The sequence below is a fragment of the Rhamphochromis longiceps genome, linkage group LG1 (genome assembly GCF_057381845.1).
Source record: "Rhamphochromis longiceps isolate RC_006_pf linkage group LG1, R_longiceps_female_GT1.1, whole genome shotgun sequence".
Classification (NCBI taxonomy): domain Eukaryota; kingdom Metazoa; phylum Chordata; class Actinopteri; order Cichliformes; family Cichlidae; genus Rhamphochromis; species Rhamphochromis longiceps.
The window spans coordinates 12707604-12732899 of NC_140557.1; the positions used below are offsets into that span (position 1 = coordinate 12707604).

Below are 25296 nucleotides of genomic sequence, written 5' to 3' on the forward strand. Positions count from 1 at the left end.
TATAGAAGGGACAAGAAGTATTAATAACATGGAGGAGATAGTAAATGGCTTTAATGAATTCTTCGTAAACATAGGGCCAAAACTGGCAGAAGAAATAAAGGTTGATGGAATAGAAAGGGACACTGGTGAAAATATTGAAAGGAATAGTAGCTCAATGTTTTTAAGAGCAGTGGAAGAGAAAGAGATTTATGACATGGTTAGAGGACTTAAGAACAAAACCAGTACAGACTGGAATGATATTGATATGGTAACGGTAAAGACAGTTATTGATGGTATCGTAAAACCATTAAAATATATATTCAACTTGTCGTTTCAAAAAGGAGTTTTTCCACAAAAAATGAAAGTTGCTAAAGTTATTCCCATTTACAAAACCGGTGAAAGACATCATTTTACAAACTATAGACCAGTGTCAATACTCTCCCAGTTCTCTAAGATACTGGAAAAACTCTTCATAAAAAGATTTGACAGTTTTGTGGAAAAATATGAATTAATGACAGATAGTCAGTATGGGTTCAGAAACAACAGATCAACAGCTTTGGCACTGATAGATTTAATGGAAAAGATAACGGAATGTATGGATAATAAGAGGTATGCGCTCGGAGTTTTCTTAGATCTAAAGAAGGCGTTTGATACTGTTAATCATGAAATTCTATTAAAAAAACTGGAAAAGTACGGGTTTAGGGGAGTGGTTTTGGAATGGTTAAAAAGCTATGTAGGGAATAGGCAACAATATGTACAAATAAATGAATATAAATCTAATTTGATGGATATAGCTTGTGGAGTACCTCAAGGTTCAGTACTGGGTCCAAAAATGTTTATTATGTACTTAAATGATATCTGCAGAGTATCGGAGATTTTAAAGTTTGTAATATTTGCAGATGACACAAATATACTGTGTTCAGGTGGGGAATTGCCACAGGTTTTGGAAATGATCACACAGGAATTAACGATATTAAAGAAGTGGTTTGATATAAATAAATTATCATTGAATCTCGATAAAACCAAATTTATGTTGTTTGGAAACCAAAAGAAAAACATCGAAGTAGAAATATGTGTTGACAATGTATATTTAGAAAGAGTAAATGAAATAAAATTTCTTGGGGTGATCATTGACCACAAGCTCTGTTGGAAGCCACACATTACTTATGTTCGGGGGAAATTGGCACGGGGCATTGCCGTCCTGGGAAAAGCAAAGCATATGTTGGATCAGAAAGCACTGCACATTTTATACTGTGCTATGCTACTGCCATATATGAGCTACTGTGTAGAGGTCTGGGGAAACACATACAAAAGTAACACACAAACAATAACTATAATACAGAAAAGGGCCATTAGATTAATAAATAATGTAGGGTACAGGGACCATACAAATGCACTCTTTGTCAAAATGCAAGCTATTAAATTCCAAGACTTGGTGAAGCTTAAAACAGCGCAAATAATGTATAAAGTCAGAAATAAATTGCTTCCCAAAGAAATCTGTAAATTGTTCATAGAAAGAGAAGGTGGGTATAACTTAAGAGGGAAGTGGAATTTAAAAATACAAAGTGCTAGAACAACTTTAAAAACGATGTCTATCTCAATTGCAGGAGTTAAATTATGGAACAGTCTAACAGAAGAAATAAAAGACAGTCAAAACATAAAACAGTTTAAAGTAAAATATAAAAACCTAATTTTAAATAAGTATAAGAATGAAGAAAGCGGGGTTAACCCAGGATGGTAATGTTGCTGGTAATGGTGTTGCGGTTCTTTTTTGGTTGTTTTTTTGTTTTTTTGTTTTGTTTTGGTTTGTTGTTTTTCCATAACTTGTGTATCTGCAAATATACACATTCTGTATTTTTCATATGAAAGAAACTATACTGTGGTGGGGCTTGCTAATTTCTTGTTTTTGATTTATGTATGTTATGTTTTGTTTTACTTCATATGTTTATATGTTTCATATGTTGTTTGTTTAATTTAAGACAAAAAAAAAATTAAATGAATGAGAGGTAAAACTTGAGGGGGTAGGGACAAATAAGTAAATACTTCAGCCTACTCCTTTTCAAACAAATAATGGAATGATATTTTGTAATGATTGTGAAGGCACATGTTTGAAATGTTTGAAATAAAAATGAACTGAACTGAACAAGTGTTTTGGATTTTGCAAGCGTTTTGGAGTTTGTACGTGTTTTTTAGTTTGCAAGTGTTTTTTAGTTTGCATGTGTTTTGGAATTTGCATGTGTTTTGGAGTTTGTACGTGCTTTGTCTCTAGGGGCCACCGTATATGAGTTCTCCCAGGTAAAGTTTTGCTGTGAGAGGACCATGTTTCAGCAACTTTGTATCCGAAATCATGAACATTTACTGCAAATAACACAGGCATGAAACCTTATTTCCCTCTATGAACATCATGCTCATTTTGGAGACTACACATTAGTTGTTAGTCTCCAAAATGAGCATGGTGTTCATAAACCTATCAGGATAAAATTTAATGAGGTCATAGACAATGTTCCCTCTAAGCTGCGCACGTGCGCAATTGAGTACTGCTGGCACGCTCTCTGCGCACAGAAAATCTGTGTTGTGCACAAAAAAAATCTAACCTGAATTGAAATTAAAATTAATACTTTAACAATTCTGTTTTGCAGTGTTAGTCAGTGACTGGCTGCTCCCATATGGGATTAGAACGATGCCACCTTATCCCATAGTCCAGCCAATGATGCGATTTACATTCGTATATACGCAGCTAATCAGCGTGGTTGACAGGCTATGACAGCGTCCTTATGTGCCGACACCGGTGTTTTAGCTAGGAAAGCTGCGTGGCTGATGTGGAGTGAAGCCACGTTAATGACAACGTGTACAAGCTGTGAGCAGGACAGACGGAACAATTGACGGAAAAAGTATGGACTTGATTTTCTTCCTGAATACTGTCGTTGTTTATATTTACTGCAGGAATAAACGGTAAAAACGGCGTTTTATAAGAAAAAAGGCTCGAAAGCACTCTCCGCATGTGAGCAAAAACTCCACCCCCCTCTCCCTTTCCTATTCGTCCAAAAAAGTACTATGTCAACCAATCAAAAAATGATATGGCAACGTGGCATCTAGTTGTTAAGAAACGGGGAGAAGTTTTAGGAGTGACGGCGGTGCTTTGAGATGTGAGAGATTTGAGACGTTTAGCGCAAATCTTGTGTAGTTAGTGTGTAGTGTAGTTTTTGTTGTGTGTGTCAGAACAATGAGGCGACTGCTGAATGTTACAGAAGTTACAGGAGTGATACATCTCCTGTTGTAAGGCTTGCAGGTATCAGGCTTGTGATGTTCTCCTTTATCTCATAGTGGACAGAAATTTTTTTTTGGAGTGGCACAAATAATTTGTGTGGCATCAGATTTGATGCAGAACAGCTGATTGTTCTAAAAATTTGAAATGTTTATTTAAAAAACCGCCTTGGCTGCATTAAAAAAATAGCTGCAAATTTTTTTTTTTTAAAGAATTAACTATATAATTAATTGCCCAGCATTGGTCATTATATACTATATTTTGCAGACAGAGAGTTACAGGACTCTCTCCCAGACCACAGACTCATAATACAAGTCAGCGCTTTTTAAAAAAGAAAGAAAGTTGTGCTTTCAAAATTGGAGTTCAAGTTATTTTTACTTCCAATAGTGTTAACATACTACACAGGTCAATGACTAGATTTTTTTTTACATTTTCATTGTAAGTGGGCTAAAGCAGTTAATTAAAAGTAGTCTAACATAAATGTAAATGCTGTAATTTGATTATTTTAATAAACCATGTAACTTGGATGGATTAGATGCCGGCGTGACCACAGTGCACACGTCTGATGTCACTCACAGTGGTCCAAGGGATTGCTCAGGGAGTTTGTGTGTTTGCTCAGACACGTGAAAAATTAGAGGGAACATTGGTCATAGACCAAAAGAACAAAAGTTCAGTTTCCTGCAGGTACTTACAAAAGCAACTAAAGGAGTCGCCCCCTGCTGGCAATTAGAAAAATACAGGTTTAAATGAGTTCCCCTTTGGCTTCACATTTCAAATCTGGAAGCTACTCATCTTTTACATGCAGTCTTTGTGTGTGCCCATACACCAGGAAACAGATTCTCAAAATTATTGATGTTTTAATAAAACAATTTCAGTTTACAATTCAAATGCATCAAAAACATTTAAATAACAGAAAACAAGGACAATATCTTAAGACAATTTCAGCAGTTCTATATTTATATTTGCTAAGTTTATCAATTAAAGAAATAATATTTAATAGGATCCTCCACTTTGTGTCTGGGTGAGTAGTGCTTTACAGATGGTGGGAATCACTTTATTAGTATCTTTATCATTTGCTGCAATTCTTCATTGGATTTTCCTGCAGCTGCTCCCATGTCTGTGTCAGAGTTTTGTTCCTTTCCTCCACAGACTGTGCTCTTCACATGAAAATGCAGGAAAAACACAATGCTGCTTTATCATTCTCATACACTTACTTTACTCATACAAGTCATTTGTGGAGTTCAAGAGCAGTCTGCATACAGTACAAAAACAATGCTAACCTTTTCTGAAGGTAGAGATTGCAGGTTTCCTTTAAGGTGTTGTAGCTCAGAGTTTGCTGCTGTCGTGTGGACTCAGGATATGAAACAACGTGCTGCTTAAAGATGTCAGACTCTGCAAAACGGAAGACGAAAAGCTGGCTCTGGCTCCTTTCTTCAGATGTAACACTGCAGCTGGTGTCCTGGTCACCTGGATGAGAAATAAAAAAAAAACTTTATTTACAGTATTGTTCTAACATTAATCCAGGAACATGCTGTTATCATAAAATGGTGTTTGGGTTTACCTCGTATGAACAGACTCTGCTGTTTGGAGTTCAGCGCATAAATTGGACTGTGGGGAGTCGTAATGAGATGAGTTGTGGGAGGAGTCAGGAAGCACACAGTGGTGTTGTTGATGACATCTTGGATGGACATTTTTCCACTCCTTTGCATTACAAGTGACTCACAGAGGCAGGAGAAATGAGACAGTAAGATAAGAACTTAAAGTCATTAAAGGGAACCTATTGTGTTGATTTCCTAGTGCTTACTTCTATTTTTGAACCCTACTCCAGTAGCTCTGCATGACTTGCAGTTCAAAATAACCCATTTATCTTATACTAGGTCCACTGAACCTTTACATCATAAAGGTCCAATGGTGCATTTAGTCAGGGGCGTAATTTCCAGGGGGGTTATGACCCCCCTAATAATCAGACCCAGCCAATATAACCCTCCCAATAAAATTATGAATGATCTTGCATAAATAGGCTGTTGATTTTCTTTACTCATTTCAGTTATTACCAGCAAAATAGTTGCATGTTTAATCATCTGGGAATTTACCCAGATTTATTTATTTATTTAGACAGAGATCTTGACACCCCCCAATGTTCAGCACAAAATTATGCCCATGCATTTAGTGCAGTCTCAAGCCTGAGCTTTTGTCTCACAAGGGTTATTTGCCCATACACTGACCTCATTATAAGTATTATGGCAATCCATTGTATATTTTTATCAACAGCTTGAGTATTCCTACCAATCCCTGCAGGAACAGTACTGACGCAGTGACAGTTGGGAGGTCCTTGCTGTCCTTTGGCCTGAACAGACACATAAAGTGATGTGTAAACATTTAATCTAATACAATGCCACGCTACCACGCATGTAAAACTCAGACAACCTTTCAGAGAGCTGCTTTGTGCTGGGTTTTGTCCCCCGTCCAGTTGTGACGGTTTGAATTGCTCCACTTTTACACAATATCAAAAGATGGACTTTTTCAGCAGTAAAAATCTGGAAGTCATCATCAGTCACAGGGCAGCAATCCACAAACTGTACCCTGAATAAGGCGCTGTTTGCTTCTGGCATTAAAACGAGAGACAATGGAGCCCCTGGAAATAAAAACAAAGAGGAATAAACAGGCTAAAATTAGTTTAGAATAGAAATAAATAAAAAGCTTTAAGACTTTTAGCCTCATAGATATTACATCAGAGACTGTGTATTTGTCTGCTATCTGACTCCTGCTAATTAGTGTTTTCAGTCATGTTTTTGTTGGAGAATAAATATATCTGTCAGCTTACTGAGAACGTGATTATTAGCTGAACTGTGTTGTCATGTGCACAGCTGGATGCGTGTTTAACTGTGGAAGCACTTAATAATACTGACACTGTTGTGTCAGTATTTTTAAGTGTCAGTAAGGGAGACAAAAGGATGTCTGCCTTTTCTGTCCATGTGTTTGCAGAGACACAGAATAGAAGAAAATGGATATTCTGTGAGGAAACCAATCATTGCTTTTCATCTAACTTCCTGAGAACATCTGATTTTTTTGTATAAGAACTTTAGAATATATTAAAAAAAAGCCCTGCCAATTTACAGGCCCCTTTAAATAAACATGCGTGGGTAAAACTTTGGTGGCTTTTGATTTATTTATTTATTTTTTAGTAGTTTTGAGTCCTCATATCTAACTAAAGTACAAGACGATTTTAAACTCATTCCTGAGTGTCATGAGCTAGAGACAAAATCTTTTTTTTCTTCAGCATATTACTCATATTCTCATTCATTTTACTTTAAACATCAAGATCATGGGATATACCATAGTTTCAACAACGGCAGCAATTTAATATTGAGGTAGAGAAACAGGAAAAAGAATTGGTACCCTGATAATTTACTGGAGAAATCTTCCAAAATTGCATTTGAGTAAACTTTCAGCGGTCATATCACCACTTGGGATAAGTTGCTTGTCAAAGGAACTCATATGAGAAGTTTTGATACAGGGCTCACCTTTAGCATTCATTCCTTCTGGGGGGTCAAAGTGATTTCCTATTCTAGACATTCTAAACATTCTATGAAATGGAGAAGCAAAATAGAATGTGAACTGATGTTCACATGTTCTATTTTCCAGATTTCATTTTAACGGAAAACAAGGATGTCTGCAGAAACTCACTAAACTCCCAATCAAAGAAAGCTATGGAGAATTCAACCATGGTGACATTTTAGAGCTGCCCCGTAGGATTTACTTACCGGATCGCCTGTCCCAGACACACACCAAGGCATCACTGAGCCCAAGAGCGATGTAACGGTTGCATTTACTAACAGCTGAGCAGAGGATTTCCATTGCATTTGGCCACAATACATCTGGCATCGGGTCCACATCTGCATCAAACAGAAGGCCATTCCAAAACGTTAAAATAATCTCACTGGTGTAAAGAAAAGTATGCTGTAATATCAGCACTTTTTAAAGCTTTTGTTCTTAGTATCTAGACTTATCTCTTAATTAATAAAATATCATACTTGGGCTGCTCTTTGGTGGTTTTTTTAGGAAATACTGAAGAAGATTACAGCTGCCACTCCACCACACAGCAACAGCGACAAGTAATCCTAAGAAAAGGTCAGACAGTGAAAATGACATTAACAGGAGCATGGTCTGCATACAGACTTGAATATGTCTTTAATGGATCTGACTGTTGAATGCATAACGAATACAATCCAAAGCAGGAGGATACCCTTGTGACTTTCAATCAGTTCATCAATCATACATATAAGGTCAGAAAGACAGAAGGATCATTATTGTGGAAACTTCTAAATGGGTTTGACATATTTAAATTACTGTTAAGCAATTAAGCAATAACACTTAATGCTACAAACCTGGCTGAAACTCTGCTTTGCTGTCACCAGGACCACAGGGCAGAAGAAAGTGCCACGTGCAATGTCTGGAAAAGATTCAGTAACTAATATGTAACAAAAGAGAGATAATTGTTTGCAGACAGACAGATTACAAATGCTGGAGTACCCAAAGGTGAGTTTTATTTACTCGTTATATTAAGATGTAGAACTAACTCATCTTATGTCTTTAATACTGGATTTGCTGATAATGTAGTGACTGGTTTGATTAGTGATTCTTTGCATTTCTGAATGAGTCTGTTAGTGTCATTCTAGTTTTCTTTAGTTAACCACATGAGGTCTTAGAGGGCAACCACACAGGAAGTGAGGAGCACCAATGTGGCAACTACACACCACTAAAAGTCAACAACATTCGACGACTTCAAACGACTACGAGCAAAATATCTGCTGGCGATGCAAAGTGGGCAGATTTTTTAATTTTGAGGTGAGCGAGCAGGATGACATTTACAAATATAAACAAAATGAGCCTATAATTATTATCTAATACAGACAGACAATCTGCAGAATATCTGTGAACTCACAATCAAGAAAAGCTTTGGAGAATTCAGCCATGGTGATATTTTAGAGATGCCCCGTAGGATTTATTTTAGACAGACAGACTGACCAAAACAAAACAGAGCAACCAATGAAAGCAGCTTAGCTTTGGAATGCTGATTGTATTGGCATGAACTTTATCACACCTTGGGCTTTCATTCATTTCCTTTCTTTTTCCTTCATCTGTACTGAAGGGCGGCTTCTCCAAACGATGGCTGCTGCTCCTGATTATGTCCAGAGCCAAACAGTGCATCAGAAAGTCTGTTGGCTGCGACGTCTCAGGTGGACTACTGAGTGCCTTCTCTGCCAAAAAGCAGAAACATGAAGGTCAGTTGCTTGGCTGCATTTTTATTTCAATCATAAAAACAAGAGATACAATACATAAAAACTGATAGACCCACATACATCTCTGCATGTTTGGTTAAATTGTAGCACAGTGTAAATGTAATGCTTCTGCTCTAACAGAAAAGTTATACCTGTTGGGATTTTTGGTGGCCTGATTTGAATCATTACAGTAACTGGTGACCATTCAGATGAGTTTGGGTTCTGAGGATTAAAAAAAACAAAAAAACTGTTTATTTAATGTGTGATTCAGTCACATGCAATATATAGTCTCGATCAAAAGACTACTTGCAAAATGGCAAAAAATCATATTCTGCATGGTTGGATCTTAACAAGGTTCCAAATAGAGCTTCAACATGCAACAAGAAGAAATGAGAGTGAGACAAAACATCTTTTTTGAGCATGCAATTTATTGAAAACAATACTTAAACTGAAACAGGCTGTTTTACAACTGATCAAAAGTTTAGGACCACATGCCTTTAAAAGGCCAAATCTGTTAAAAAAAAAAAAGTGGATTCATTGTCATCCATTGCATACATTTGAAAATCCTAGGTAACTTCCTTATTGCAACCTTCTGCATTCAGAAGGTTTTCAGAAAACCTGACCTCTGACCCTCACATTGAGGTCGAGGTGACTGAGATTCAAACTGAGATTTTTAATACATACACTTATCATATTAATTTGACAGTCCTTGTATCATCTTTCTTGAATTGTCATGTTCACAAAATTTTCAGAAAATTTGACTTCTGACCTTGGCCTTGAGGTCAACGTCATGGATATTTGAACTTGTCTAAGATTTTTAGTAGATATGCCTAAGGTATTAAATATGAAAATCCTAGCTGGGTGTTAATGCTACTTGCCCAGCTGGATGATGACAATACCCCAAGCATTTCAGGTTTAGAGGTAAAATCTAGAAAAACAACCAAAAGGATGGGAAAACCTGAAAAAAAATGATGGTAACATAAGTCTAATATGAAAACAAATGGCATAAAGTACAAAGAGAGACCGGGATGTAACCAGGACTTCAAAATCTTTGGTCTTAGCACTCCTTCCCAGAGTTCGGTACCCAAAACACATTCTTATTTCAGTTTAAACTGTGACTCATTACCTGTGCATTCTCCAACTCTTTCAGCCATGCTGCTGAAGGAAACTGGTAGACCTCAAGCCAAACAGCTCCGCCGCCTGATAGGATACGTAAAATGAATAAAATTTTGCATTTGATTGCAAACTCTGTAACTAAATCCCATCATAAAAACTAAAATAGAAGTTCATACTTACAACTGAGTGATGCAGCTCCATAATTTCCCCCTTCAAACAGTTCAAATGACAAACAAATGCTCCTTTTGTTGATATCTTCCTGTTATTCAAATAATTGATTTGTTTCTTTTTTTTTTAATAATTAAAAACAGAAAAATTCTAAGTGAAAACCACACCCTGTCCCAGTTATATAAGTCATTTAGTAAAATGTGACAATACACACCATAATGTTAGTAACGCAGAGGAGGTGTATCGAGTCTGAATGATGACCAAAGACTCTCGCAACACCTGTAGATGATAGCAATGATGTCAGTATGATGAATAACATTTAATATATAGAACCTGTTTACACACTTCAAAAAGCATTACTGTCTAAGGCAGTGGTTCACAAAATGTACAATTAAAATGGAGCATTAAATGCACAAAAAGGCATGAATTAAATAACATTTACTACATTAATTACATCAGATGCCCTGATTAACCTAACAGTGGCTCAGACTGACTGCAAGAATAATATTTTTTATGACTTAAAAATGAACAGTTTTTTGGGTGGAGTTAAGTTATGCTAAGATTGTGCCAAGTAACCCAACAAGGCTCTTGGAAACCAAACATCCCTTCTTAGAGAAAATGTGCCTACTGCACAGATTCCTAACCAGAGGCAGCAGCAAAGTCTGATTGTGTGTAAAAGTGGCCAATAAAAAGAATAGTGACAGGAGCCTGTCCTATCTGTCATAGGGTGAGAGGGCGGGGTGCATCTTGGACAGCTTGCCAGGGCATTGCACGGCCAAATGTCAGTGTGCGTTTGCTAATCTATAAACTTCCACCTGTCTGATATATTTTTATGGCAGATAATTGTTATAAACAGCAGAAGCAACCCAAGGAAAGCCTGGTGGACCATAACTCACCCATATCATCAACAGTGCCAAGCAGATACATGGTCTTAGACATACTGGTCATCTGGATAGATGTCATTTCCAGCCTGTCCTGCAGCCACCCTGCAACACGATTCAGAGATGACGCACACCACACAGACAAGCCCCCGGAGTGGCCCAGACAGAGATACCTGCCGTCGTCTGAGCAAGTCAAGCAGTTGGTGTTTCCTGGGAGCTGACAAATGAGGGAAATAAGTATTTATAGAAGCAAGTCTCACCACTAAACACCTTATATCGGCCGCTATTTTGAAACAATAACTTCATGAATTTCATTAATCACAAGTATGTGAAATTGCACGTAGAATCACCAGTGAAATGAAATCTCATAACAAATGCTCAAAAATACTTACTCACACCTGTAAGTTGTATTTCTACAATCTTCCCACAGGTTTCAATTAGGGGTGCAACGATACTCGTATCGATATTGAACCGTTCGATACAGTGCTTTCGGTTCGGTACGCATATGTATCGAACAATACAAAATTTGTAATTTATTTTATCAACTTTCCTTCTGACGATGCTGTCTGTGTTGAGCGCTCAGTGAATCTGCGTTCGACTACTCCGCCTAGGCTGCACTGTGGAGCTCAGATCCACTGAGCGCTCAACACAGACAGCATCGTCAGAAGAGCGCAGGGCAAGCTAGCAAGACAGAAGTTAAGCTCTCCTTGCAACATGGAAAATTGAACCTCCCCCACCCTCATTCAGATCTGGCGTTTGGAAGTATTTTGGTTTTCATGTGACGTATGACCCTGAAGGTAAGCGCGTCATGGACTAAAGTAAAACAGTATGTTGGATGTGCCACGCACTAGTGTGTTAGCGCAGTTAGCTCGTTAATGTGTTGGCCGTCTAGCCCCACGCACGGAGATTTGCCGTGTTGTGGCGTTAACGTCATTTCAACGAGATTAACGCTGACAGCACTAGTGGGAACACAACGAATATGACTGCACATTTACACCGACATCATCCTAGTGCAAAGACAAGTGGAAGCAGACAAAAACAAGCAAGCATGCATGCTACAAACTTTACCCGAGTCATTTAGACAGCCGTTAGCACATGATTCTCCTTATGCGGACCTGATATGTTTAATATTGTGGCGAGCTCAGACAAGGTGGAGACGGAGGTGTCGTTTGGTCTTGCTTCCCGTGAGCTAGCCAGGGAGCACAGCCGTTTATTGACATCTGCAGAAGAACACTGCCGCTAGCTAACTGCTCAGCGGGGCAACAGCACAGCAACAACAACAACACACCGTCGCAGCGAGAGGGCGTCACCCGTCACTATGGCAACATAAACAAAACATAACTGTACAAACAACCCCGAACAGCCCTGACCCGCTACATAGCCCCCAACTAAGGGGTCAGTCGTCCCCGACGACCCCATTACCCCACACAAAGTCCTGCAAATGTCCAGGTGCCTTCTTTTGGCGCACCGGCCGGTCACGACCGGCGGGGGAAAATTCACTCGGGTCAGAACATGGGGTGCCACCATCATCCCACTTCTGACACCAATGTGGCGAGCTCAGACAAGGAGGAGACGGAGGTGTTGTTTGGTCTTGCTTCCCGTGAGCTAGCCAGGGAGCACAGCCGTTTATTGACATCTGCAGAAGAACGCTGCCGCTAGCTAACTGCTCAGGGGCCCGTTCTTCGTACGTCGCTTACTACATCCAAGATCAAATGACACATCCAAGATCAAATCATCGCGCTAACCGTGAGCTCGCTAATCCGGTTCCCCGAACACACCTGCTGTTGACGATTAGTACAGCTGGACGCAGTAATGTGACATCACTGGGTGTCGTAAAAGGGGCCACGCATCGATAGTAGAAACATTGATCGGCAACCCTCTGATTGGTCGGCGAAAATGTCGACGGAGCGCGCTCGGCTCGGTATTTTTCGGCAGCAGAGCAAGAACTCTTGAGTGAGGGATTTCAGGAGTTTCAGAGTTTAATCAGAACGCAAGGGAACACTGCAAAGGCTGCAAAAGCAAGGAGCGAGGGCTGGCAGGAAGTTGCTGACAAATTAAACTCGTAAGTAATTTAATAATAACAATAATAATGGAGTGGATTGATATAGCGCTTTTCAAGGCACCCAAAGCGCTTTACAATGCCACTATTCAGTCACTCTCACATTCACACACTGGTGGAGGCAGCTACAGTTGTAGCCACAGCTGCCCTGGGGCAGACTGACAGAAGCCAGGCTGCCATATCGCGCCATCGGCCCCTCTGGCCAACACCAGTAGGCGGTAGGGTAGATTTATTATATTACACTATATTATCCAATATTATATTACATTATATTATAATATGTTATATTTTATCCTCTTTCACATTAGAGCCACGACAGGACCCACTAGAACATGGGAACAGGTAAAAGTGAAATATAAGAATATCCTACAGAATGGTAATATTTATCACTTATATTGCTTTTAGTCTCTTGGAAAGAGACCCTGGAATAATCTGTTTGTTTATAACAGCAACCAAGAAAAGGGCAGAGGAAAAAAAGACAGGTGGTGGTCCTGCACCCCCTCGTCAACAAGTTGGTTAAGTGAATAATACCCTCACGGGAAAATCGATATCTCTCTATGAGCACACTGTCGCGCTGAGCTAAAGGATCCTGTCTATCCCGCAATATACGCTGAATTCTGAGGACTCTCCTTATCAATCTTGCACCTTCCGCAATGGGTGGCTCGCGTATACGGACAGGACATGGCTGCGACAGGCTTCCCAAATCCACCTTCGCTTTTATAGCCGTGGTCTCTCATCTTGATTACACGAAGTAATTTACAATTGCTACTCTGAAATATGAATTGAATCTGTAATAATCACATACATGTAATAGAATGTTAATAGTACATTTCCCTTTTTTAGGAAATGACCTGTGTGAAATCAATAAATGGATCAGGTGCTGCATTGTCTTTAGTTACATTGATGTTATTTATTTATGGTGAAACAGTGGTGGAATATCGCTGTTGCTTTCGTATGATGACGCGGACATACCTGCGTGGCCGCGATCTAATCCTGTTTACATAAAGTAAACCTGCTCCCGAGCAGGTTTACGCTTACGGCTCTGTTGCTATGACAGCAAGTCCCGGATGAGCTTCGGGGAACCGACTGATCCAGGATCACGCGAAATCGTCAACAATCTAATCCGGCTAACCTACTTAGCGAGGTACGAAGAACGGGCCCCAGCGCGGCAACAGCACAGCAACAACAACAACACATAGGGCGCCCTCTGACCCCGGAAGGACACACCGTCGCAGCGAGAGGGCGTCACCCGTCACTATGGCAACATAAACAAAACATAACTGTACAAACAACCCCGAACAGCCCTGACCCGCTACATTGCCCCCAACTAAGGGGTCAGTCGTCCCCGACGACCCCATTACCCCACACAAAGTCCTGCAAATGTCCAGGTGCCTTCTTTTGGCGCACCGGCCGGTCACGACCGGCGGGGGAAAAGTCACTCGGGTCAGAACATGGAGTGCCACCATCATCCCACTTCTGACACCAATGTGGCGAGCTCAGACAAGGAGGAGACGGGGGTGTCGTTTGGTCTTGCTTCCCGTGAGCTAGCCAGGGAGCACAGCCGTTTATTGACATCTGCAGAAGAACGCTGCCGCTAGCTAACTGCTCAGCGCGGCAACCGCACAGCAACAACACACAGGGCGCCCCAGAGTAGAGGGGGACTGGGAAGATGGCGGAGTGAGCGGTTCAACTTGAGTGGGCTCCGAGGCTTTTCCTGAAAAGAACCTCCTTTATGTCTTGACCGCAATCAAGTTAACCGGAATTAGAAGCAGACTAGTTATACTTCATCTCTAAAACTCAAAAACTTCCTCCCTGTGTTTCTCTCCGTCATTCTCGGCCACCTTCTCCGAAGCGGCGAAATGGCTAACATTAACAAAGATCATGGCTACCACCTAGCGGCTCTTCGACAGGCGTGCGACGAAGAAGATATTGAATGGATGGAACAGCAGCACGACTTATCACAAGACAGACCGCAAGCTGATCGTCACCACACACCAGTTAAAAGTCCAAATCCTAAAAAAATGAAGGCTAACGAATCGCAGACGCAAAACGAAGTTTCAAACACAGTTCTCCTCAATGCTATCCAAAAACTGGTATGTAAATTTGACACCCAAAGTGAACATTTAAAGAATTATGAATTCCAGTTGCAAGAAAACACCGACGCTGTAAGAAAAGTAAAGGAGTCCGTGGATGCTAATACGGAAGCTGTTAAATCTGTGGTGGAAGATGTGAAACGTATTAAAACGCAGATGGCGACGCTGAAAAAAGAGAACGAGGCTCTTCGTGAAATGTGTCTGGAGCATGCTAGATACAAACGGAGATGGTCTTTGCTGCTAACTGGCGTTCCTGAGAAGGAGGGGGAGAACACGAGAGAAGAAATAATCAGAATTCTGACCAAGATAATTCCTGCGAACGCCGAGCAGCTGTACAACACAGTGGATACAGTGCACCGGCTGGGTCAGAAGGGACGAGTTGGTGACAAACCCAGGCTGATTGTCATACAGTTTGCCATGAGAACTGTTCGAGACCTAGTGTGGAAGATGTCCAAGGAGGCGAAGCTCTGCAAGGAGATGAAGATTCGGTTTAGAGAGGACTTTTGTAAGGAAGACAGAGAAGCCCGCAAACGTCTGTGGCTGAGGGTGGAGGAGGCAAGGAGCAGAGGGCTCAAAGCTTTCCTGAAGGACGGATATGCTGTCATCGATGGTCGTCAAATCAAAGAATGAAAGAACTTTATAACGACCTAGATAAGAAGGTATAACTGTTCAACTAAATTTAAGCCGGTAACTTGCTCAATGGTCCCTGACTTTGACTGGGTCTATTAGTTAATAGGAGGTAAAATGTTCCATTGCCTTATGTGAGGGGCTACTAGCCCTGCTATGTAGGGGTAGAAGGGCGCACAGGCTGCCTTGAACGACTAGCGGGTGGTGGGATCTAAGTCCGTACCCCCCTCTAGCGCGATTGACCCGGACACTTACTTCAGTAAGAATGGGGTTAGTTACCTGGCAACAGTAGGCACAAAAGGAGGACTCCAGGCCCGGACCTGCAATGATAGCAGCGCCTGCACACGGAATACTAGCACGGTCCCACTTAACTCCGTCGTCCTGTGCCTAACCAAATAACTCGGGTGCCCCTACTCCAAGGCAACCTGGGTCGGACAAAAGCATTCGACAACGACTTTTTAAACCACGTGGCTCTTTTTATTTATCTGGAGAGCCCTCAAAAAAACCAAACTTGGTTAACAATGTCCACAGGGCCCTGGAGAGCAAAGGGAAAACAGCAAGGAGCCTCCCCAGGACCAAAGAAATGAAAGAAATAAAATGAGGTAAAATAAATCAAAACAGACTGGTGAGACCCAGAGTTGGGAGTCCTCGACTCCACACAACCCACCCTAGTCACAGGAAAAAAACACTCACAACACAGCAGAACAGTAAAAGTTAACACAGCAAATATTCTGTCTAAAATGGTCGACACAGTCTCATCACATCATTTACAATGTCCGACACACCAAAGGAACATTTTCAGTCTTTACAGTTCACTCCAGTAAATTGTCTCTGGGGTGGGACGGACAGATAGTTCTAGGGGTATGTGTCATTAACCGGAGTTGCAGTCTGTTAGGCTGTCCAGAACTTCCACAGCCGGAATAGAATGTTCATTCTCTGGTCCACATCAAAGCAAGGAAATAAAACACAGGAACTGTACCTTTGCCCCTCCTGAAATGGAGCGTAATGAACCCACAGGTAGGTGAAACTTTTACACACAGCCAGCTGAAGCAGGGTGAACAACCGGAGCGTCGTCTGGGTGGCAGGGTACTCCAAACACCGCCGACATCGGGGCCCAAGATGGCGGTCCCGCGGGCTAACGGAGCTACGGCAGTCCCCAGGCCGTGCGAAGTGAGGCCGCCCAATTCCTCTCCCGGAAACTCGCTGGTCCTTCGCCAGACAGCCAGCCGTGCTGTCTCGCTTTCTAAAACGTTCTGGTCGCCAAACTCTACTGGCAACGCCGGGAAAACTGAGGCCGATTGGAGGGGAGCGGCCGCTAGCCTTAGCTCTCGATTAGCCCCTCTGCTAGCGCTATCTCCGCCGACACTTCGCCCCGACGTTACACCCGTAAGGCCGCTGTAGCCGGAGTCAGAGTGCATACACGGACGGAAACCCAGCCTAGACTCGCTGCGGTACCGTATACTGTCTCGCTAACCTCCCGTTTATACCTTGTTCGGGTCTCTTCCTGACCGCGGCCCTTTCCTAGCGTCTCTTCTCATCCGGACACGTGTGCTTTTTTTTTGTTCCGCTCGTCTTCTCTCCCACTGCGCATGTCCGTCTTCTTCACGCTACGTCACTCCCTCTTGGCTGCTTCAGGCTGTAAACAACCCCGTGACCGTTTTCTAAGGGTTGTAAATATGTGCCCTCACACTTACTCTAGTTATTACAGCACTTTCAAGCTATATTCAATGGTTCTTTCAATATTTTCTTTAAATGTTCGAGGTTTAAGAAGTAACATAAAGCGTAAAGCGATTTTTCTTTTTTGTAAGGAACAGCCTAACACGAATTGTTTTTTATTTCAAGAGACACACAGTAGTAAAGATGATCATATATTTTGGAGAAAGCAGTGGGGAAGCGGTGATATTTATTTATCTCATGGTACCTCTCATTCAGCAGGAGTGGCTATTTTTCTACATCGTTTTAATGGAAGAGTTCTTGATCATAAAGGTGATGAGGAAGGTCATTGGTTAATGGTTAACATGGAGTTGGATGATACTAAGTACATTTTAGTAAATGTTTATGGGTTCAACAATAGAGCTAAAAACAGGAAATTGATTTCTGATTTGAAAAAAATGATAGAAGAATGGAAGATCATCTATTCAACTGAAAAAGTCGTTGTTGCAGGTGACTTTAATATGGTACCAGATGAAAAACTGGATAGATTTCCAACTAAATATAACTCTTCTCATTTTAACCAAATATTAATGGATTTCTCCTGCACCCTCAACCTAATCGATATCTGGCGTAACTTAAACCCAGAAAAACTGCAATACACCTGGAATAATTCTGAGCGCTCTCAATGCTCAAGACTGGTGTGGCGGGGCGTGGCCTGCGGTGCCGTGCAGAGGAGGCGGACGCACCTGCACGGCATCCGCAATCACGCCCCGCCGAATTAAATATTGTACTGGGTCCTGTGGTTGGGTTGTTGGTGTTATGTTGAGCTGGAAGCGGGAGAGCTGCAGCTCTGAGTGCGAATGTACAGCAACCGTGTAGGGATTAATAAAAGCAGCAAAATGCCACTGGGTCTGCCGTGGTCGTTTACAGTGGTGCCGAAACCCAGGACGGGAGGCACGGCAGATCCAGGAGTGGGCCAGCAGAGGGAGGAGCTGGCGAGAATGGTGGCCGAGCTGGCGGCCACGCAGCAGGAGCAGGCGGCGGTGTGGCGCCGCAGGCAGGAAGAGCTGCAGGACCAGACCGAACGCCACCTGCAGAGGATGGAGAATCTGGCGGCGCTGATCCGGTCCTGCCCGACACCACCGCCACCCCCACCGGCGCTTCCCAAAGGCGCTGGAGTGGAGGAGATCCAGTCCGTGCAGGCGCCCGTGCCGGCCCCCGGGTTGCGACCAACTAGCACGCAGCCTGCCACAGCGCCTGTCCCCACACCTCGCGTGGGAGCCGCTGGGGCTCTGCAGGGCCCGGTGCCCGTTCCTGCGCCCCGGAAGAAGGCGGCGGAGCTGGCAGCGGTGGAGGCGGCGCCCGAGGAGCCGCTCCAGCCGGGAGAGACAGCGGCGATGGCGGCACCCGAGGAGCCGCTCCAGCCGGGAGAGACAGCGGCGATGGCGGCGCCCGAGGAGCCGCTCCAGCCGGGAGAGACAGCGGCGATGGCGGCGCCCGAGGAGCCGCTCCAGCCGGGAGAGACAGCGGCGATGGCGGCGCCCGAGGAGCCGCTCCAGCCGGGAGAGACAGCGGCGATGGCGGCGCCCGAGGAGCCGCTCCAGCCGGGAGAGACAACAGTGGAGGCGGCGCCCGAGGAGCCGCTCCAGCCGGTAGAGGGAGCGCCGGAGGCGCAGCGAGGGGAGCTGCTCCCACCGGGAGGGGCGGAGAAGCCGCGGGATAAGTCGGTGGTGCCCGTGCTAGGGGAGTCCGCGCCACCGAAGCCCGAGGTTAGCGGGGTGAGCAGAGCGGCCTCACCTCCACCAGAGGCCGGTGCCTGCCGGACATCTGCCCAGCCGCCTGCGAGCTGGGGCGCACGACCGTACCAACAGCGCTGCGTCCACCTGCCACGCGGCCGACCTCCGGACCAGCTTCGCCGACGCTGCTGGGTTCGCAGGCGGCCACCTGAACTCACAACTCCCCGTCGCTTGGCCAGGGCCCGGGGGCGCCGACGGTCCGGGCTGATCCCCTCTCCCGCTCGCGGTGGGGGGGAGTACGTTCGGCCGGATGGTTCCCCGGCCTCAGTCGGGCGATGGGGGTATGTGGCGGGGCGTGGCCTGCGGTGCCGTGCAGAGGAGGCGGACGCACCTGCACGGCATCCGCAATCACGCCCCGCCGAATTAAATATTGTACTGGGTCCTGTGGTTGGGTTGTTGGTGTTATGTTGAGCTGGAAGCGGGAGAGCTGCAGCTCTGAGTGCGAATGTACAGCAACCGTGTAGGGATTAATAAAAGCAGCAAAATGCCACTGGGTCTGCCGTGGTCGTTTACAACTGGATTATTGCTTAATAACTGGTAGTCTCTTCCCCCTATCATCCAACTGTAAGATTCTTCACTCCCCTGTTACTGACCATTGTGCCATAACACTTTCAATCTCCCCGGATAATAGATTATCAGAACCGAAGAATTCTCACTGGAAGTTTAACAGTAACCTCTTACGAAGCTCGTCTTTTTGTATAAAAATTAAATCATTGATAGGAGAGGTAAAAGCAATGGAGGATTTTTCTTCTACTAGTAAATGGGAATGGTTGAAGTTTAATGTCAGAAAAATTGCTAGTGAAGAAGGAAAATTAATGGCTAATAAAAGGAGACAGAAACAGGCTGAAATTACTGCACAAATAAGTTCATTGTGCAATTTATCACATCTGACAGAGGAAAACTCTATAGAACTAAACCAGTTGCAGTACAAACTAGATGAACTTTATATAGACAAAGCAAAAGGTGCCTTCATTCGCTCAAGGGCTAAATGGATTGAGGAGGGGGAAAAGAATTCTTCTTATTTCTTTAACCTGGAGAAAACTAGACAAACAAAAAAAACTATAATGAAGTTACAAATTAATAATACCCTGACTGAAGACCAACAGACTATAAACAACTATATCACAGAGTTCTATTCAGCCCTCTACACTACAAATTATTCCAGTTCGGAGACTAATTCTTTTTTTAGCTCTATCCATGGAAAAATTCCTCAAATTGACTCACACTTTAAAAATCTCAATGAGTCTGAAATCACTTTAGCTGAATTGGATGCTGCTGTTTCCCAAATGGCGAATGGTAAATCACCAGGTCCCGACGGAATCACGATTGAATTTTACAGATATTTCTGGAATGACATTAAAGATCTATTACTAGAGGTATTTAATGAATGTATAAATGATCAGATGCTATCTCCAACTATGAAACGAGGAATAATTTCTTTACTTCCTAAACCAAACAAGGACCCTATCCTTTTAGATAACTGGAGACCTATCACACTTCTTTGCTGTGACTACAAATTATTAGCTCATGTCTATGCCAACAGATTAAAAACAGGAATAACTCAAATAATAGATGAGACACAGTCAGCCTTTATAAAAGGGCGTCATATCCATAATCATACCCGTTTAGTATTAGATATGTTGGATTACAATCATTTAATTCCTCATGATAGCCTTATTTTATTTCTTGATTTCTTTAAAGCTTTTGATTCTTTGGAGCATAATTTTTTATTTAAAGCTCTGGAGGCTGTGGGTTTTGGTCCCAGATTTGTTAGTGTAATGAAAATGTTGTACAGAGATATAACAAGTAGTATTGCACTCAATCAGGGGTTTTCTAATAGTTTTAAAATTCATCGTGGCATTCGGCAGGGATGCCCTATTAGCCCGTTATTGTTTATTGTTGCAGCAGAAATGCTTGCCATTTATATCAAACTCTCTTCAGATCTGGAAGGCATAAACATTCTTGATAAAGAATTTAAAATTAGTCAATTTGCTGATGACACTGCCTTATTTCTAAGGAATGTAAATATGGTCTCTACTGCAATTAATAAAATCCTTTCATTCTCAAAAGCATCCGGCTTAACACTAAACCTTAAAAAATGTGAAATCTTAGCTGTACACAACTGTAATCAAAATACTATTAACAATATACCAGTAAAAGAGGAGGTAAAATACCTTGGTTTAATAATCAGTAAAAATACTAATGATCGAGAGAATAATAACATAACTCCTAGATTAAATGTAGTTAAAAAAATATTTAATCATTGGTTAACACGTGATTTATCCATATTAGGTCGTATCTTACTGTCTAAAGCAGAAGGACTTTCAAGACTCATATACCCCTGTTATTCAATTTTTACATCTCCTAAAATGATTAAACTGTCCAATTCTATTATATTCAGCTTTATCTGGAAGAATAAAACACATTATATACGCAAATCACAATTAGTTAAAGACTATGAAAATGGGGGCTTGAAAGCTTTAGACTTTGAATCTATTATTGCTGCATTCAGGCTCAGATGGATAAAAGACTGCATTTCCTGTCCTCAATCTATGTGGTACCATATTCCAAACAAACTCTTTAATAAGGTCGGGGGGTTAGATTTTTTGCTCAGATGTGATTATGAAATATCTAAGCTTCCTCTTAAGTTGTCTAGTTTCTATAAGCAAGCTTTGAATTTTGGGAAACTAATTTTCACCCACAATTTTTCACCTCACAATTCTGTGTTGTGGAATAATAGGGTTATAGTCATCAATAAGAAGTCCTTATTTAAATCAGACTGGTATGATAACGGTGTATGTTTTGTTGTTGATCTGCTTGATAGAAATGGAAACTTGCTATCTTATGAAGAATTTATTGATAAGTATAAAATAGTGATTTCATTTAATAATTATAATAAGGTTTGTAAAGCGATACCCACACCGTTGTTAAATCTTATCGTAAATACTTTAAAGTATTCATTAATAAGAACATGCTTACCTTCACTGACGATAGGTAATACCTCAATAAAGGACAAACAATTTAATAATAAGTTCATCTCTAATACCTTTAAGCAAATAGTATTCTGCAACTACAATGTCAATGTCAGACATGACCTTGATAGCATATTGAAAGACAAGTCATTTTCTTTTTACTTAAAATACCCACTTGCGCCTAAAATGAAAGAAACACACTTCAGAATCATATCAGGCATTTATCCAGTTGGAGAATTCCTGCATAAAAGGTTTAATTTTGAGGCCGACTCTTGTGCTTTCTGTTCTTCCGATCCAGAAACACTAGAGCATCTATTTTTCACTTGTCAGTATGTTAATGCTTTCTGGTTTGAAATACACTGTTGGGTTTCACTCAGAATTTCCAATGTACCTGCCTTCACATCTAAGGATATTCTTTACTTTATGGACAATCTGGATTCTGAAATCTCAGATGTTGTCAATTTTGTAATAGTGCTATGTAAGTTTTTCATTCATTTATGTAAGTGGAAGAATGCCTCTCCTATGTTTACAGTCTTCTTGAATTACTTTTGTCAATACTTTAAGTCACTTAAGCTTATTTCAAATATGAACAAAAAAACTGCTGTACTATACTGTAAAATCAAAAAATACTTGCTCTTCTAATTTTCTTGCCTGTGTCAAAAGGTCTATGTTCCTTATTTCTTTACTCTAGAAACTTTTATTTTCTCCCTGTAAAGTTATGATGACTTGCTTCACCATCTTTATAATGTAAATTGTTACAATTCTGGTCTGTTTCCTTGACTTGTTTTGTATATGGAAATTTGTTTCAATAAAAAAAAAAAAAAAAAAAAAAAAACACACAGGGCGCCCTCTGCCCCCGGAAGGACACACCGTTGCAGCGAGAGGGCGTCACCCGTCACTATGGCAACATAAACAAAACATAACTGTACAAACAGAACCCCGAACAGCCCTGACCCGCTACAATATGCTGCTGAGAATATAGCCCAGAAGAAGCATATAGTATAGCTTTTATTTTGGAAAGAGCCATTTCTCTGTAATAAACTCTCTTTTCCAAAGATGAGTGATTCCTCAATCAGATTTATTTTTTAAATTACTTTTGTTTCAGCAACATTAAATTTAAAAACTGTACTTTTGAGTTAAAATATATATTTATAATTTTAATAAATGACAAATTAAAAAGGCATGAACATTTTTTTGTATCGAAAAAATATCGAACCGTGACACCAAAGTATCGAACTGAACCGAACCGTGAATTTTGTGTATTGTTGCACCCCTAGTTTCAATTCATAATTCTTCAAATAACACATTTCTAAATTAGAATGAGTATGAAAACATCTACATTTTGTTTAACGAAACTGTTATTTTTATTTGACAACCTTTGTTTTCTTCATTGTAAAAAAATGGAATAGCTCTGTTTGCTGGTTCAGAGTTGACTGGATATATTTCATACTGGTCTACACATAAAAATCAAGTTCTCACTTTGGCCAAGTGCCAACAGATGCCACGATGCTACATGGATATAAAAATGTGAGAAAACATCAGATTATGAGCTTTCAAAATGTCTTATTGACAGTTTTCACAAAGTAAATCATGTTCTATTATTGGTTTGTTAAATACATATTTCTTTGGTTTAGGAATCAAATGCATGGTGTCCAAATGAGTGGACATGTTTGTAACTCCCTGAAAAATGAGTTCATGAACAAAATTTCAATTGCATTTTTGGGTTGTTTTTCTTTTTGTGCTTAAAGAGGAATAAAAATCTAAGGACAAAATCGTGACTGAGGCCCTCATAATTAATGCATGAGATAGTTAAACTTAAAACTTTACATGTCAAGATCTTTGTACCTGCATCATACCAGTAAGTTCCAAAGTAGGTGTCTCATCCCTGGATGTCTTTGCGTTATGGGCTGATTCCATTTCTTTTCTTGTGATGAAGAATAAACCTGGAGAGAGAATCGAGAGCTCTCATGTCGTCTTTGTTTACCTCCACAACAGAAATTTTTTTTTTTTTTAGAAAGAAATAGATGTCTGTGAAATAAGACAACACAGACTCACTGCTTTAACTATATATAGATTTTACTCATCTGCCCCTTTATTAGCTAGAAAAAGCCCTGAAGTTAATTCAGTATAAAGTATTCCAAAAACATGTAGAATATGGTCGTTACTATGCAGGAACTGAAATAGCCTTAAATGTCACAGTGGAAAAAGCTGATACTATTTATATGCCGCTGAAAGTATTTATTGGAAATAAATAAAATAACAAAATGAATCAGATTAGCCCTTTTCGTAACACTTGATGTCGTTCACTAAATACTTTAGAGCATAGAGTTTACAACTTTACACACAGACTGATTTCATACGGCCTAGATGTGGCTGAAAAAGAGTTCAGTGAGGTCACTGGTTAGCAGTGTTGGGCAAGTTACTTTGAAAAGTAATTAATTATAGTTACTAGTTACTTCTTCAAAAAAGTAACTGAGTTAGTAACTGAGTTACAATTTTCTAAAAGTAATTAATTACTTGAAAAGTAACTATTGCGTTACTTTAAAAAACAAAAACAAAAAAACGTTTAACCCTGTGGGGTCCAGGTTGTAACTGCAGCCATTTTTAACTACTTTTGATGTTTTCTCTAAATTTTACCTTTAAAAACTATTTACCTTTCCTTGTTTGGTATCTTCCTTTTCAGCACAACCTCACGTGTCTGAATTTACAGTTATGTTTTCATTTTGACATACTGTATTAACACAATGATCTAAAATCACACAAAAAACATAAAATCAGAGTAGAAAAAGTTATATTTTTTACTGTAACAACCACAAACATGTATAATGAATCATATTTCATAACTTTAAATGCAAATATAAATGGTCAATTTTAAAATCCTATGCACAAGTTTTGCAAACAATAAAGTTATTTGCATCTATTTACCTTTTACCTTGATTTTCTAAATAACCATTTCAAACTATTTACAGAACAATCAGCTGTTCATTTTTCAATAAGATGCCACACAAAAATAATTTCTGTCCACTATAAAGGAGAACATCACAGCCTAAATCCTGTAGGTCTGACAGCAGCAGGTGTATCACTCCTTTTTCTATCTGGAGACAGCAGTCACCTCGTTGTTCTGACACACAACACAAAACTATCCACAACACTACACTCCCATCACTGCTGGTTAGCCTGGAGGCTAACAATGAGCTGACACCACAGATAAAAAATCGTCATATAAAGCTGTTTAACTCAGGACAAAAAAGGGGCAGCTTGTAAAACAACTATTAGATCACAAACAAAAGTATTTTAGTGTAAGTGTAATTTTAGACCAGAGTGGAAAAGCACTGAAAATGGATATGTTGGTCTTACCTCAGCTTTGTGAACTCTGAACGGGCTTGATGTTTCACGGTCGCTATG

The 25296-nt window shown here is 40.9% G+C and overlaps 1 protein-coding gene across 6 annotated transcripts; it reads right to left on the reverse strand.

The window, feature by feature from the left end:
* Nucleotides 1–3352: 3352 nt before the first annotated feature.
* wdr93 (WD repeat domain 93) lies at nucleotides 3353–25294 on the reverse strand. Of its 6 annotated transcripts, none has more exons than XM_085384180.1 (17): nucleotides 25249–25283; nucleotides 24546–24640; nucleotides 23748–23834; nucleotides 10707–10908; nucleotides 10025–10089; nucleotides 9823–9901; nucleotides 9653–9726; nucleotides 8679–8748; nucleotides 8349–8505; nucleotides 7633–7697; nucleotides 7279–7365; nucleotides 7009–7140; nucleotides 5672–5879; nucleotides 5531–5591; nucleotides 4806–4962; nucleotides 4525–4711; nucleotides 3353–4401 (listed from the first exon to the last, which is right to left on the reverse strand). In XM_085384180.1, the coding sequence occupies exons 3-17, from the start codon at nucleotides 23772–23774 to the stop codon at nucleotides 4314–4316; spliced, it is 1659 nt and encodes a 552-aa protein (XP_085240306.1). In that variant the 5' UTR covers nucleotides 23775–23834; nucleotides 24546–24640; nucleotides 25249–25283; the 3' UTR covers nucleotides 3353–4313. The 6 variants fall into 6 exon arrangements, with proteins under 6 accessions (XP_085240306.1, XP_085240233.1, XP_085240379.1 ...); XM_085384022.1 differs by having other exon boundaries at nucleotides 3354–4401; nucleotides 23737–23834; nucleotides 25249–25294; XM_085384107.1 differs by lacking the exon at nucleotides 24546–24640 and having other exon boundaries at nucleotides 25249–25286.
* Between the last annotated feature and the right edge of the window lie 2 nt (nucleotides 25295–25296).